General features: G+C 31.5%; 1 protein-coding gene and 3 long non-coding RNA genes across 4 annotated transcripts in view; 3 read left to right on the forward strand and 1 right to left on the reverse strand.

The window, feature by feature from the left end:
• Nucleotides 1-2,947: 2,947 nt before the first annotated feature.
• LOC138130693 (uncharacterized) overlaps nucleotides 2,948-13,317 on the reverse strand; it is a 67,248-nt gene continuing 56,878 nt past the window's right edge. The window contains exons 2-3 of the long non-coding RNA XR_011159626.1: nucleotides 3,345-3,493; nucleotides 2,948-3,241 (exon numbers count right to left, since the gene is read on the reverse strand). This is a non-coding gene — a long non-coding RNA (uncharacterized lncRNA). The remainder of the gene's footprint in view (nucleotides 3,242-3,344; nucleotides 3,494-13,317) is intronic.
• On the forward strand, nucleotides 3,709-4,194 carry LOC138130697 (uncharacterized). The gene is made up of 2 exons (XR_011159627.1): nucleotides 3,709-3,840; nucleotides 3,898-4,194. It is a non-coding gene; the product is annotated as an uncharacterized lncRNA (long non-coding RNA).
• LOC138131790 (uncharacterized) lies at nucleotides 5,493-6,052 on the forward strand. The gene is made up of 2 exons (XR_011159902.1): nucleotides 5,493-5,578; nucleotides 5,642-6,052. It is a non-coding gene; the product is annotated as an uncharacterized lncRNA (long non-coding RNA).
• On the forward strand, nucleotides 9,408-10,151 carry LOC138137412 (odorant receptor 46a-like). The gene has a single exon (XM_069056783.1). The coding sequence runs from the start codon at nucleotides 9,408-9,410 to the stop codon at nucleotides 10,149-10,151; it is 744 nt and encodes a 247-aa protein (XP_068912884.1).

A 13,317-nucleotide genomic window follows, 5' to 3' on the forward strand; every position in this document is an offset into this window, starting at 1 on the left:
ACAATCTGCTTTAGTAAATGAAAAAAATGAAAAAGAATTTTTTTCAACATTTAAATAAAGTGTTTGCGCAAATGCATTTCTAACTTTTGAGAAAAAAAGTCACTCATTAAAGGGAGATCTAGTATGAAGCAATCATGAAGCCGATCAAAAGAGGCATGCTGCTCTTCTGACACTGCATATTTATTAAATTTTGACGTGTACACTGGAAAAACTGATGACGGTAAAACTGAATTGGCCCTAGGTGAAAAGGTTGTTTTAAAATTGTCAGAACCTTATGTGGGAAAATATTATTGCCCATACTTTGACAATTATTTTTGCAGTATTACTCTACTTAATAATCTGCTTGGGAAACAGTTATTTGGATGTGGTACATTACGTGCTGAAAGAAAACATTATCCCAAAAATATAATAAACAAGAAAAGGAGCACAAAATGCGTGTCTGTTGCGTCCACAATTCACAACCCGAGTGAATCCACAACAGCATCAAGAAGGAATAACAAAGGCAAGAAGGTGTCCGTTCAATGTCCCAAAATGATTTTATGCTATAATAAGTACATGGGCGGGGTGGATCTTTTCGATCAATATATGTCCTTCTATAACATAAACCACAAGTCAAGAAGGTGGTGGATGAAAATCTTCTTATATTTATTAGAAGTTTCTATAGTAAATTCAGATATAAATATAAACAAACAATGAAATCCGAAAAGAAAAAGGAAGTTACACACCTCAAATTCCGTTCAGTTTTGGTGAACGAACTCATTGGTAATTTCTGCAGTAAAAAGAAGCCCGGATATTCGCCAGGACGAGCATTAGCCAGAAAAAGAAATTATCCCGATGGTAAAAAAAACTGTCAGAAGCTTTCAAACGCCGCCGATCACATGCCATCAACGATCAAGACATATAGAAGTGCGCTAGATGTAGCACCAAAGCAACAGAAAGGCCCAGTAATATAGTATCTCACCTGTAATGTAGGCTCATGCAAAAATTGTTATGCTCCGTTTCATAAGTCGTAATTTTTTTTCCTAATTTGTATTTTGTACTGCTTGAAATAATAATAAACTCTTTGCAAATTGAACAGCTTTTGAATTTATGTAAGTGGGAAATTATTGTCAGAGAATTTGTAGACATTCTGGGTAACGTAATATCGCTGTGGGATAATAATTTCCTACCATAAAAAATAAACAGAAAAAAATAGGAGTTTGAAAATATATTTTTTTTTACATTAAAAAAAGACAAACCAAAGAAAATCAGCTGTTAAATATGTATAAGAATGCGTCCCAGTCTTCTTCCACTTAAAGGGTTAAAAAAGCTTAAACCTTCGAGTAAAAACTTATCAGGAATAATTTTAGACGTTTTTAAAATCATGTTATGAAAAAAACACTGAATTCTCCACAACATGTGTCTTGCTTCCAAGCGTAATAGGGTTAATAACAAAGCAAATAATTCTTGTTTTCATTACTTTTATTTTAAAAATGGAATGACGACGTCATTTAAGTGAAGATGAAGTTAATAGAGCCATTGGGATGCTGCTGTTCGACAGATTCAAGTGGCCGAAGCCTTAGGAGTACGACACAGTGTCATAAGTCGGTTGTGGAGTAGGTTCATCAGACAAATTCTGCCCGATAAAGGCGTAGAAGTAGACGTCCAAGAGCCACATTGCCTCAAGATGATCGTTATGTGCTACTAACCGCTCGCAGAAATCCCGCCTGGTCTGCAGTTCACATAATAAATGCTTTGAGACAGGTTGATGGACGCGTTGTGACAGCGCAAACAGTCAGAAATCGGTTAAGAGAATTCCATTTATCAAGTCATCCACCTTGTAGAGCTTCTTTGGGCCAGAGAACATTCCTTGTGGGACGACGAATGGAATCATGTTTTGTTCGGAGATGAGTCTTGTTTTGGGCGGGTTCGGAGCAGACAAGGTGAACGATATCTGCAACGTTTTATCCAGGGTACAGTGCCTTTTCGTAGTGGCAGTATTATGGTTTGGGGAGATGTCTGTTTGGGTGGCCGCACCGACCTCTATATTTGTCAGAGAACAATTAATGGTAACACATGTGCAAATGACATTGTTAACGGCATATTACCAAATTTTCAAGCAACTATCGGCCCTCACTTCATTTATATCGACGATAACGCCCGTCCTCACTTAAACCCTATAGAGCACGTGTGGGATGCTCTTGGAAACGCTCTGCACAATTATTTGCCACCCCCAGAAATTACACGTGACCTGAGCAATATTTTGCCATTACATTGTTTTTCTTTTGGTTTTCCTCTTTTGTAAATTGTACTTCACTATTTCCCAAAACTATTTCCTGTCTCTATTAAATGTCAAAGAGACGTAAATATGAAATAGTTCTGAGAAATAGTGAAATACAATTGACAAAAGAGGAAAACCAAAAGAAAAACAGTGTATTGTGGCGGCAAATCTCTCAAGATTACATTGACAGGTTGATAAGAAGTATGCCACGAAGGGTCGGCGAAGTTATCAGACAAAGGGGTAGAAATACTAGGTATTAATGGCACATGGCAGTATTACTGTAAATAACAATCTCTAATATTTTCTTTGTTTATGGCAGTTTTGTAACAAAAGAATCTTTATGTTCTTTTCTTTGCTTGTTCTCAACAAAATATATTTTTTCTATGATGGTTTTGCTTCAATTGGTCGAAAAATGAGAATATCCTTAACTTTTTTTTGCCCACTGTATCATATAATATGAGGATCCAGTTTATTGTATTCGTATATTTGATGTCTTTAAGGTACATGTTTTCTAATAGTCTATTCGCTAAGCCGTCATTCTGTACCCTTACAGAAATTAGATGTTTCACTTTAACTTTATGCTGATCCATTTCGAATAGTTTTATAGAATCATTATGTTTTTAAGCAAATTAACAGACACTTTTTGCGAAAAATGTGAACTAGGTATGAGTAAGTAAAAAGTTCATATTTTATAACGTTAGTCCAGTTTTATTTGGTTATTATTTGTATTTCATTTTAAACAACAACTAAAGGTGCTGAGTAAGCAGCATATGGGGAATAAGCAGAATAAGCAGCGGCATACGGAGACACATATCCGGCAGAATAGGCAAAGGGTGCGCTGTAAGCAGACGTATACGCTACTGCTGGAGCTGCAATAACTGGGGATGTATAAGCAGCGGCGACAAGACCTGGTTTAGCTTTGGGATCAGCTTTAGGCTCCGGTGTTCCAAAAGCCATGCTCAAGAGAGCTACAAATACAATCTGCAAAATAAATATTATCAAAGAAGTTCTTCTATTTTACAAATACCAAATGATATTGAAATACAATCATAAAATTATATTTAAAAAAGTGGAGGATACTTACAATTTTGAACATTTTTATTTGTTGTTGGTGCTTGAACTGATGATCCATTCGGAATGGTTACCCTTTTATACTATAATGTAGTCAGTGTTTGCCTATGGGTGGGGTCAATTGCAGGTGAATTGTTGACGTGCTGTGACGGTTGATGTTTTCTATTGAAATTGGAAAATGAATCGCATTTCAGCTAAAGTTAATCATGATTTTTAAGGATAATTATATTTAATTTAAAGTGACAATACTTCAATATTTCCAAAAACTAAAAAAAAATAAAGTCGTTAAAATTTAGGTCAGTGTCAATAACAATTTCGCAATTTTCGCACAATTTTCTATATAAGTATGCAAGACACTATCTTGTATTGCGTTGCTGCCCCGCTTTAAATGAATTTCAATTCAAAATGTTCTTATATAAAACCTTAAACGACTAACTCAAAGTGTAGTTTGCACTTAGAGAGTTATCCTACAACGTTCTAAATAGTTTACGATTAAAATGATTAAACTTGTAAGAATTTTTCTCAAAATTATTGATGATGATATTGATAATGTTTATTTGTTCTAGATTATTGTTGTCATAGTTGCCACTATGGTATATGCCACTCCAAAACCTGAACCAAAACCTGGATTAATCGCAGCCGCATATACATCTCCTGTAGTCGCTTCAGCATTTTCTGCTCCTTATACTGCCCCATTTGTTTATTCGACTGGATATTTAGCTCCAAGTTTTTATAATGGCGCTTATAGGGCTTATCCTGCTTATTCCGCACCTCTTGTTCTTTAAATAATTTAAGTAATTTCAACCTAATGAATTCATTATAATTTTGTATTTAGGTAAAAATAAAAAGCATTGTTCATAGCATCCAAAAACGTTTAATTTGACAGAATACATCAAATATCAAAATTGCAAAACAAATTTGCAATTCTTTAATATGAAGAAAATATTTCACACAATAATTTGTAGTGATCATTATTTTGTATTTTTCCTCTCCTGCTTAAGTAAAGATTGCAAGAGTCAACATACGAGTACCTATGTTTCAATCTGGGCACCAAACGGGTTGTGAATAGTTTACCACTTATTTGAGGCTAATAAAAACTGTTTGAATAACACCTTATAATAAATCTCGTAAGAGCAAAAAAATGCCATCAAGGATAGCTATAACACAGTCCATGATGCACTGTAAGTTGTAGGGAAAAAATGCAATAATACCTATAATAATTGTTTATTTAAATAACCCATTTCAGGATTCCACAAATGCGTGACGAATTTCTTAATCAAAGACACGGCACTTTCTATTTCATAGCTTCATGGCTTTTTTTTGCTGTTACGGTATAATTATTACATAAAAAATATTTTTAAAATTTTGCAAATAATTAGTGGCGTCCTTTTTCAAAAATTAATACAAGATTAAAAACTATGAATTAATTTTATGTAAGAAGTGTGGAAATTTGACTCAAAAGAAAAAAATGAGCCTGCTTTAAGCAGTTTCGAATTATTTAAAACTGTGTGGCAAATGTTTTTTTTATCTTTGTTTTTTAGTTTAATTTATATGGGGTCAAGCCTGGTTTCTTATAATTAGGGAGATATAACTACAAAATTTTATGTTATTTTGTCTCGTTATATACAATGGACACAAATTATAATTGTTTACGCAAAATTGTCCTCTTCTAAAATTAGGCGCTAAATCGAAATAGATACGAACAACAACCTCAACATCAAAGTGGAGTCTCTCTAAAGGACAATGCCTCTCGTTATTCGCAATCAATGCGGTATTTCTGTATGGCTTTATAGTCAATGACTTACTCCATAAAAACACAATTTATTTTATTTATTTTTTATTAAATGAACTATCTGTTTTAAGCGTGTAAACATTTTATCAAGAAATAGATAATCTTCTATTTATGTAAATAGAGTAGAAATACAGTAATATTTGGAAACAGAAAATGTTTTAAAAAAACACCACTTTTTCTAAATTATTTTAAAAGAATAACCGTCTATATTTTTATTTAATAGGTCAATGTTAATTGTTCAACAAAGGACGCTGCTTTTAAAAAAGTACGTCACTGACATGTATAGAATATTAATAGCTGACTTATATCTAATAGCTTAATTATTATACGCTAATAAACATGGCATGAAACGTTTGAGTACCTACCTATAAAAGTAAGTACAATTAAATTCAATTGTCAGTTGAATTTTGAAAATCGAACGCTTAACGTCAATCTTTTCAAAGATGTTTAAACTTGTAAGTTTCTGTGAAAGACAAATAACCATTATTTACAAAATGTTAATTTAATTGTTGTTTCAGTGTGTAATGATTGGACTTTTGACTGTTGCACTTGCTGCACCAGCTCCTAAGCCGCAACCCAAACCTAAGCCCACGCTTTATGCTACAGCCTATTCAGTTCCATCCGTTGTTGCTGCACCCGTGGTTGCTTACACAGCAGATTTAGAAGCTCCTGTTGTTTATGCTGATGAATACTATGACCCTGCTGCATTGTATACTGCCTATGCAGCTCCCATTGTTGTATTTTAAGCAAATTTGAAGCAAAATACGAAATATATAATAAATTATCAAAAAAATGGTACAAATGATAATTGAATGACAAATTGGCACTTCAAAAAATGTTATCATTTCAACTGTTGTTTTAATAAATATTTGTTAAATTATTAGTTTACTTTAAGATTTCAAATAAAACACTTATATTCTAATCAGTAATCACTTTTACTAGTTTTACTGCTTCTTTCTTCAAATAAGTTTTAAGTTAGTGTAAACCAAATCAGACTACAGATTCGAGTCGCAAACTTTAAGTAACATCTAGTATACCTAATACAGTATTTTCACTAAGACTTTCGTTGACAATGTTACAAGAGTGAGTAGGTGTTACGCGTTAAGAATTATATTTCATATGGCGCGAACATTTAAATTGACTCATCAATAGCAAATGAATTTATATTTTCTGCGATACATCATGTAGGTATTTATTATGTGTTACTACCCATAGTATGACTTTTCTCTAAATAAATCTGTCCAAAGACGCTGAAACTTTAGCTTGCTTACAAGAACAATTATTATTTTACTAAAATTGTATTTAATTATATTTAATTAATACCTGAGAAAAGACAAAAGTACAAAAGTATAAGACGGAGGAATTTGTCAGAAACGAAACAATACAGAAAACAGAAGAAGAGATCAACAAGTAACTTGAAATAAAACCCCAGGAAGAAGATATTAAGAAAAAATGGGATCAGATAGGGGATACCAAGGAGGATTTATGAAGGGCAAATCAACTACAGATCCGACTTTTACACTGAAGATGTTGCAGAAGCTAAGCTACGAACAAAATTTGCGTATCAATATCTTGTTCATTTTAGAAAGCTTATGATTCAATAGAAAAAAATAAACTATAATAAGCAATGAAAAAATTGAAGATCCCGAAGGAATTAATCAGTCTGACAAAAAAAGTGACTCTGACAGACATACAAAACAAAATTTCAGCAGACGGAGAGTATCACAAAGTTTTGGAGGAAAAATCGAAGTCAGACAAGGGGATCCGCAAGTTTTTTGCACGATCCGTCAATTTCACCTATTTACAATGACCGGCAAAAAAAACCGACCACCCGAACTGTTTTCTTTTTAATCATTAATAAATACTTACATACTCATTACTTTAATTAGAAATTAGTATTAATTTAAAAAACCATTCGTTATTGATTCAGGATGCTCAACTTACCCAATAAAAAATATGTTAAACACAAGAAAATAAATTTAATTTGAAAAAGTAACAAAAATAATAAAAATCATTAAAAACACCTTTGTTGTTCGTAGAACTCTTAGAACACGTCAAACTTACTTCCAAAACATTTGACATAAGCCTATTTGATTTTTAGTTTCAACAATTGTTAACAAACGAAGTGTGTAGTAAACTGCTGAAAAATTTGCAGTGGGAATATTCGAATATTGAAGGAGAATCTTGGCCATTGAAATAATAACCCCCTATTAGCCCATCAGATTCTACGATTTTACCACACTTTAAAAAAAAGTTCAGGGTGGCCGGTTTTTTTTGCCGGTCAGTGTATTATACGTAGTAACTCGAGTAATAATGGAAACCTCCGCTGCGCGTCTGTTTCTACACTATTACCCTCGACCATTACAACGCACTTACCACCCTTGATACTTAAACAACTATTAGAATCAATTTTTAGAGATATGTAGTGAAATCCAAACGCAAAGAATAATTTACCATCGAAAATAACAAGTAATTGCTTATAGCACCGATAACAAGGTCAAAAAAAGAAACAGAAAAAGCATTTGGTAAAATGGAATAAACGAAGAAAAAACGAAGTATCTAATAATGAAACAAGAAACAACAATCGATGCACTACTTACGAGTATACAGCAAATTCAAGAATTAAATTAAAAATTAAAGATTTATATTTTAAAAAGATTTCAAAAAATAAAATTTAATATGAATATTTTACTAAATTTAGGTGAAAATGACAAGGTACCTAACCTACGAGTACGTTACCGATTGACTCTTGAACTACCGTTTCTTCCTGTAATTTAAAAATCAATATGAACTGAAAATATTTCTATCCGTCAATAATAAGTCAAACAAGAAAATAGACGTGAAATTTGTCACTACTATTTATTAACAATATGCTTGCAATCACTAGTATGTAAAATCGAAATATACCTACCTAAATAATTATGTTCTCTAGGTCAAAAAATTTTTACGATCTTGTAGTTTTAATGATATTACGCTTAGAGATTTTCGTGACACCCAATGCGGAATATAATTTTTCATAGATCTAGGGCTAACGTTTCCCTTTCCTGAAATGTTTAACTTGCAGATTCCCACTGCAGTAGGGCACACTAATTCATGTAATACCTACTACCTACAGCACAGTAACAAAAACATTTCAGTAACTAATAGGAAGAATATAAAAATTGCTTATGGGTTGTGTCGACAAATATTTGTCTCCCTTCATTACTCTCGAGAAATTTTTCGTTATTAATAAATGAAATTTACATACCATCTAATTATTTTCTCACGAAATAGTCAGACACAGTTATTAAGTAACAATAAAAATATAATAGCTGGGTTTCCTCTAATTAATAATCACTGTAATTGTAGGGTGTAAGACAAAATTCAAGGGATGTTTCTTTTTCAGTTTTTGAAATGAATTAATTTTTCATTTTTCTAATTATTTCTCCTTGCACTCTATAATTTTATTTCTACATTTATAACGACGACGACGTTTATTATGATGATGATTAGCTTTATATGAATGAATATACTGGTATATATACGAGTACATATACATTCATATCTATATCTATAAATAATTATGTACTTACTTATATATACTTATACACACACACACAAACCCCACACACACATTTACATCTGCACACTTTTCTGTGTGTGTCTCTCTCTCCCTGCATGCGTATACCACCCTAATTATTATAACATAATTTGAATTATAATAAAATAATCTACATATTTTATATTAAAGTACTGGCAATAAATACTCGTACATGACTTGTTACTAGTTGATTTCTGCTCTTATTTGATTTGCGACATGTGAAAAGTTATCTAGAAAAAGTAAACGTTACGAATTCAAGAATCATTTAATTCATAGAGAGATTATAAAATAATCATCTGATGTAAAATTATCTAACCATCCCTTTGTTGACGGCGCAGGATCAGTAAGTTACAGAGATAAAATAAGCATTTCTGATTGGTTCATAAAAAAATACTAGCACATATAAGAAGCACATTTTTAGAAACGGTGTTTATTCTGTATTTACCGTCGACTGTTCATTTTATTCTATCAATTGCAAAGGTATTTCACTAAATTTTATATTTCCTTCTTTACACTACACTTATTTGCAGTATATAATTAATAATGGCACATAAAAGAAATATATTTTGATTTTTTGATAACATTACTGAAACATATATCAATAATTTTGATATTACTTTTTTTATTTAAGTTAGAGTACTTAAATATATAATTACGCAATAATAATTTACATTTATAGTTAATTCTATTGCAGCTTATATAATATGAAGAAATTTGATTGGACATTAACAATCAAAGTGAATCTTCTGCTTCTGAAAGTAGTGGGATTATGGCCTAACGGTGACGAAACATATAAGTGTAATCTTTACACTCTTTATGCGATTATTTCTGGGATGTTATTTACAATTGGACATAATCTACTTCAAACAATTAATTTATTTTTTCTTTACGACAATTTAGAAGCTGTTACTGCCATAATATTTATATCATTAACGCAGTTAATTTGCATATTAAAATCATTTTGCGTAATACAAAACATGGGAGTACTCAAACAGCTCATGGTAACTGTGAACAGTGATATATTTCAACCTAAAAATGTTAAACAAAAAGAATTAATTCAACCAAATTTAAAATTCTGGAAGAATATGTTTAGAGCTTTATGGACCTACGCCTGTTGTACATTGTTTCTTTGGGCAGTATTTCCAATAATTGACAATTCAGTGAAGGAATTTCGATTACCTTTTCTAGTCTGGTACCCTTACAACACCAAAATTTCGCCATTATACGAAATTACTTACATTTATCAGATTATGTCTTGCTACTTTACTTGTATAATTAATGTTAGTGTAGATGCACTTATAGCTGCTTTAAACATGTACATTGCAGCACAGTGCGATATTCTCTGTGATGATCTAAGAAATATAGACAACTACTCCTCTCTTACTTCTGACAGTAATGTAACCAAATGGAAAAATTGTATCATCCATCATAAAAAAATTCTTAGGTAAGTAAATTGAAAGCAATATAATATACGGTGCGATCAATTAAAAAATAAATATTCTTTCTACTGGTGTTTATAGGTTTTCTGAAGATTCTAACAAATTTTTTAACTGGATTGTTTTATTACAATTTTTTACAAGTGCCGTTTCCATTGGATTGACTATGTTTCAATTAACAGTGGTTGGTTTGAGTAATCTTTAATCGCTTTTAAACTTAACATGACTTATTTAATCAGGTCGTTCCTTTTACCAGTCAGTTTTATTCTTTCTTGTTCTATTTATTATCAGTTATTACAGAAATTTTTATGTACTGCTGGTTTGGAAATGAAGTAGAAGTTAAGGTAATTTTCTCACTATTATAATGTGGAATAATTTACATGGTATAACATTTAATTAACATGTTTAATTATTTATTTGTTATTTTAGAGTAGCCACATTCCGTATGCAACATTTGAATCTTCTTGGATAGACGCAACTAAAGAAACAAAAAGAAACATATTATATTTTGTTTTGAGATGTAAAAAACCAATTAAGATGTCAGCTCTCAATTTATTTTACTTATCCCTAGACACATTCGTGAAGGTAAGATTAACTATGTTATTACTAGATATAGATAGATATAGATAGATATAGATATAGATATAGATCGTGAGATCATCGCACCGGTTTCAACATAAATTTGTATAAAATAATTATTATTGATTCAATATTTTATGAATAACCAAAGTCGTTTGAAAAGCACGTCGTTTAGCAACCTACTTCTAAACAATGTTTCCAACAAATTGTATTGTTGTATTCTAACAGTTCTGTGCCATAAAAGCGTGTACTAAAAGTTTTATGACGCGATTCTGTCAGTTCACTAAACGTCAACTTTTGACAACTTGACAACGATTTTTAGTGCAAAAAGTGCCTACTTTTTACACGATTGTAAATAAAAATTTTAAGAGTAAACTTATAATACGTATGTACGAGTACATGCAGGTGTTTTGGAAATCCAGGTAATAAATTTAATTACCAATAGAACTCTTTAAAATAAACATTTTTTACATATTGATTTTTTTTATCGAAAATCGCATTCATGAATCTACTATCCAATGAGAAAGCTACGTTTATTGTTATTATCATGGATACATAAAATATTTCCGGAAATACTTTTGACAACTCTAGGTGGAAAGAAAAATATTTCCATCAATATAACAAAAATTGCAAAATTTTTATTCAAATTACTACATTTTTATAAATGAAAGTTCAATTTGTTTAGGAGTTAAAATTCTACAGTCTTGGTATGTACCTATTTTTAAAAAACTTTAGATACATTCATTTTTTGTCGTTCACTGATGGTTAATGTATTCATGCGATTTTCTTGCCGAATATCTCTCTGCATAGATTCATATGCTGAAAATTTTATTTTCGTGCATTGCTGACAGAGTTATCGCCCGATTAATAATAATAATAAAAAAAATTCGGATAGAATCTATGCATCGGGATATTATAAGTGAATATTTTTTTTTACATTTTTTAAATCGGTAACTTGATATTTTGCTCATGGGATAATAATCAATTTAAACGAAAATATTTTTCTGCGATATAGTACATAACTACATACATTACCGAGGCGGAAAGTATCGAGAGAACTACGTAGTTTACCGAGAGGCTTGCCTCGAGGTTAACTAGTTCTCGAGACTCAGATTCCTGAGTCTCGAGGTTTTTTGAAGAAAGAAAGACCGTTGTTCTAATTCTGTTTTCACTGCTTTTCATTCGAGTATTTTAATCGGGTTTTTTTTCTCGTGCTTCGTTAACAACGGATGTGTAAACACATGAGCGGTTATGAATTTGCAGACAAAATGGTAAATAAAACAATATTTATTTAAATGAGTTCTATTGGTGGTTAAATTTATTACGTGGACTTCCATAACACCCGGTATTTATAATAATTGTCTTTCAGATTCTTCGCACGTCTTGGTCGTACTTCGCTGTGCTTCATCAAGTAAATGTCAAAGATCTGTAAACACTAAAAACACTAAATACTAGGATGTAAAAAGTACGGCGTGATCAAGAATGACTGAATCTGTTGGTAACAATGAAATTTGGCAAATTTGAAATTTACCATCAAAAGTTCATTTTTGTAATACCTACCGTGCGATCGAAAATTAAAAAAATCGAGAGGGCCGTGATAAATACGCTTCAATTGGCAACACGTAAAAATTTAATCAAATGTCATTAGATGTCATTACAATAGTAACTGTCATTATTAATTATTGACTATTAAAATTTGCTATTACAATATGTTCACTTTAGGGCAAAAAATTTTCATTGTGCAGTGTTACTTCACAAATGGAGAAAGACTTGAGAACGGCGAATGATCTTATTCGACACCTCGAGTTTTTGAGGAATTTCAATAAAAGTTTCCGAACTTTCAAGGCACTTAACAACAACTTGCCTTGATTATTTCGTTTTTCCATACCTGAAAAGCAACGTGTTCAAAAACAGACCTGGTGCAATTCCTGAATTAATGCAAGTAATTACTGATACCTGCAATTTAATTGATGTCCCTACTTTGCAAAGATCATTTGAAAACATGAAGCGAAGAGTAACATTATGTTTTAAATCTCATTGTTTCATTGCACTAGGTAAGGAAATTCTTTTTTTCACTACTAGTCTGAGAAGACGTCATTATTTACTCCTGAACCGAACCCAGAAGTAGATTTTCTGCTGGTTAATAATTTTTCATTATTTTAGTTTAGAAATGACAACTCGGATCCGTCGCATCTAACACAATAATTTTATTAATAATTATTATTATCAGAAAGGGTTTTAACGTATCTAGTAGTGAAAAAATAGTATATAAACCATAGTAGAGAAGTCCCTTATGGCCTTCGCGCCTTACATCTCTCGGTGCGCCTCGGGATCTAATCTTGGCCCTCTGGCTATAATCATGAACTTCTCCACCTTGGTGTATAATATACTGATGCAACTGACAAGTCGCATATAATTTACACCTTTATGAAAATCAAGATTTCAACGTTCTCAACTAACCTAACTTTTAAGACTGACATCTGATTACTGAAATCTTAACGAATTGCCAACTGAAATTTTTGGTCACAGCCAACTCTAATTTTTTTCTTTTTCGATCTCACGGTAACACAAATATAACCGACATAATCAAAAAAATGTT

This window comes from Tenebrio molitor, chromosome 1 (assembly GCF_963966145.1).
Source record: "Tenebrio molitor chromosome 1, icTenMoli1.1, whole genome shotgun sequence".
Taxonomy (NCBI): domain Eukaryota; kingdom Metazoa; phylum Arthropoda; class Insecta; order Coleoptera; family Tenebrionidae; genus Tenebrio; species Tenebrio molitor.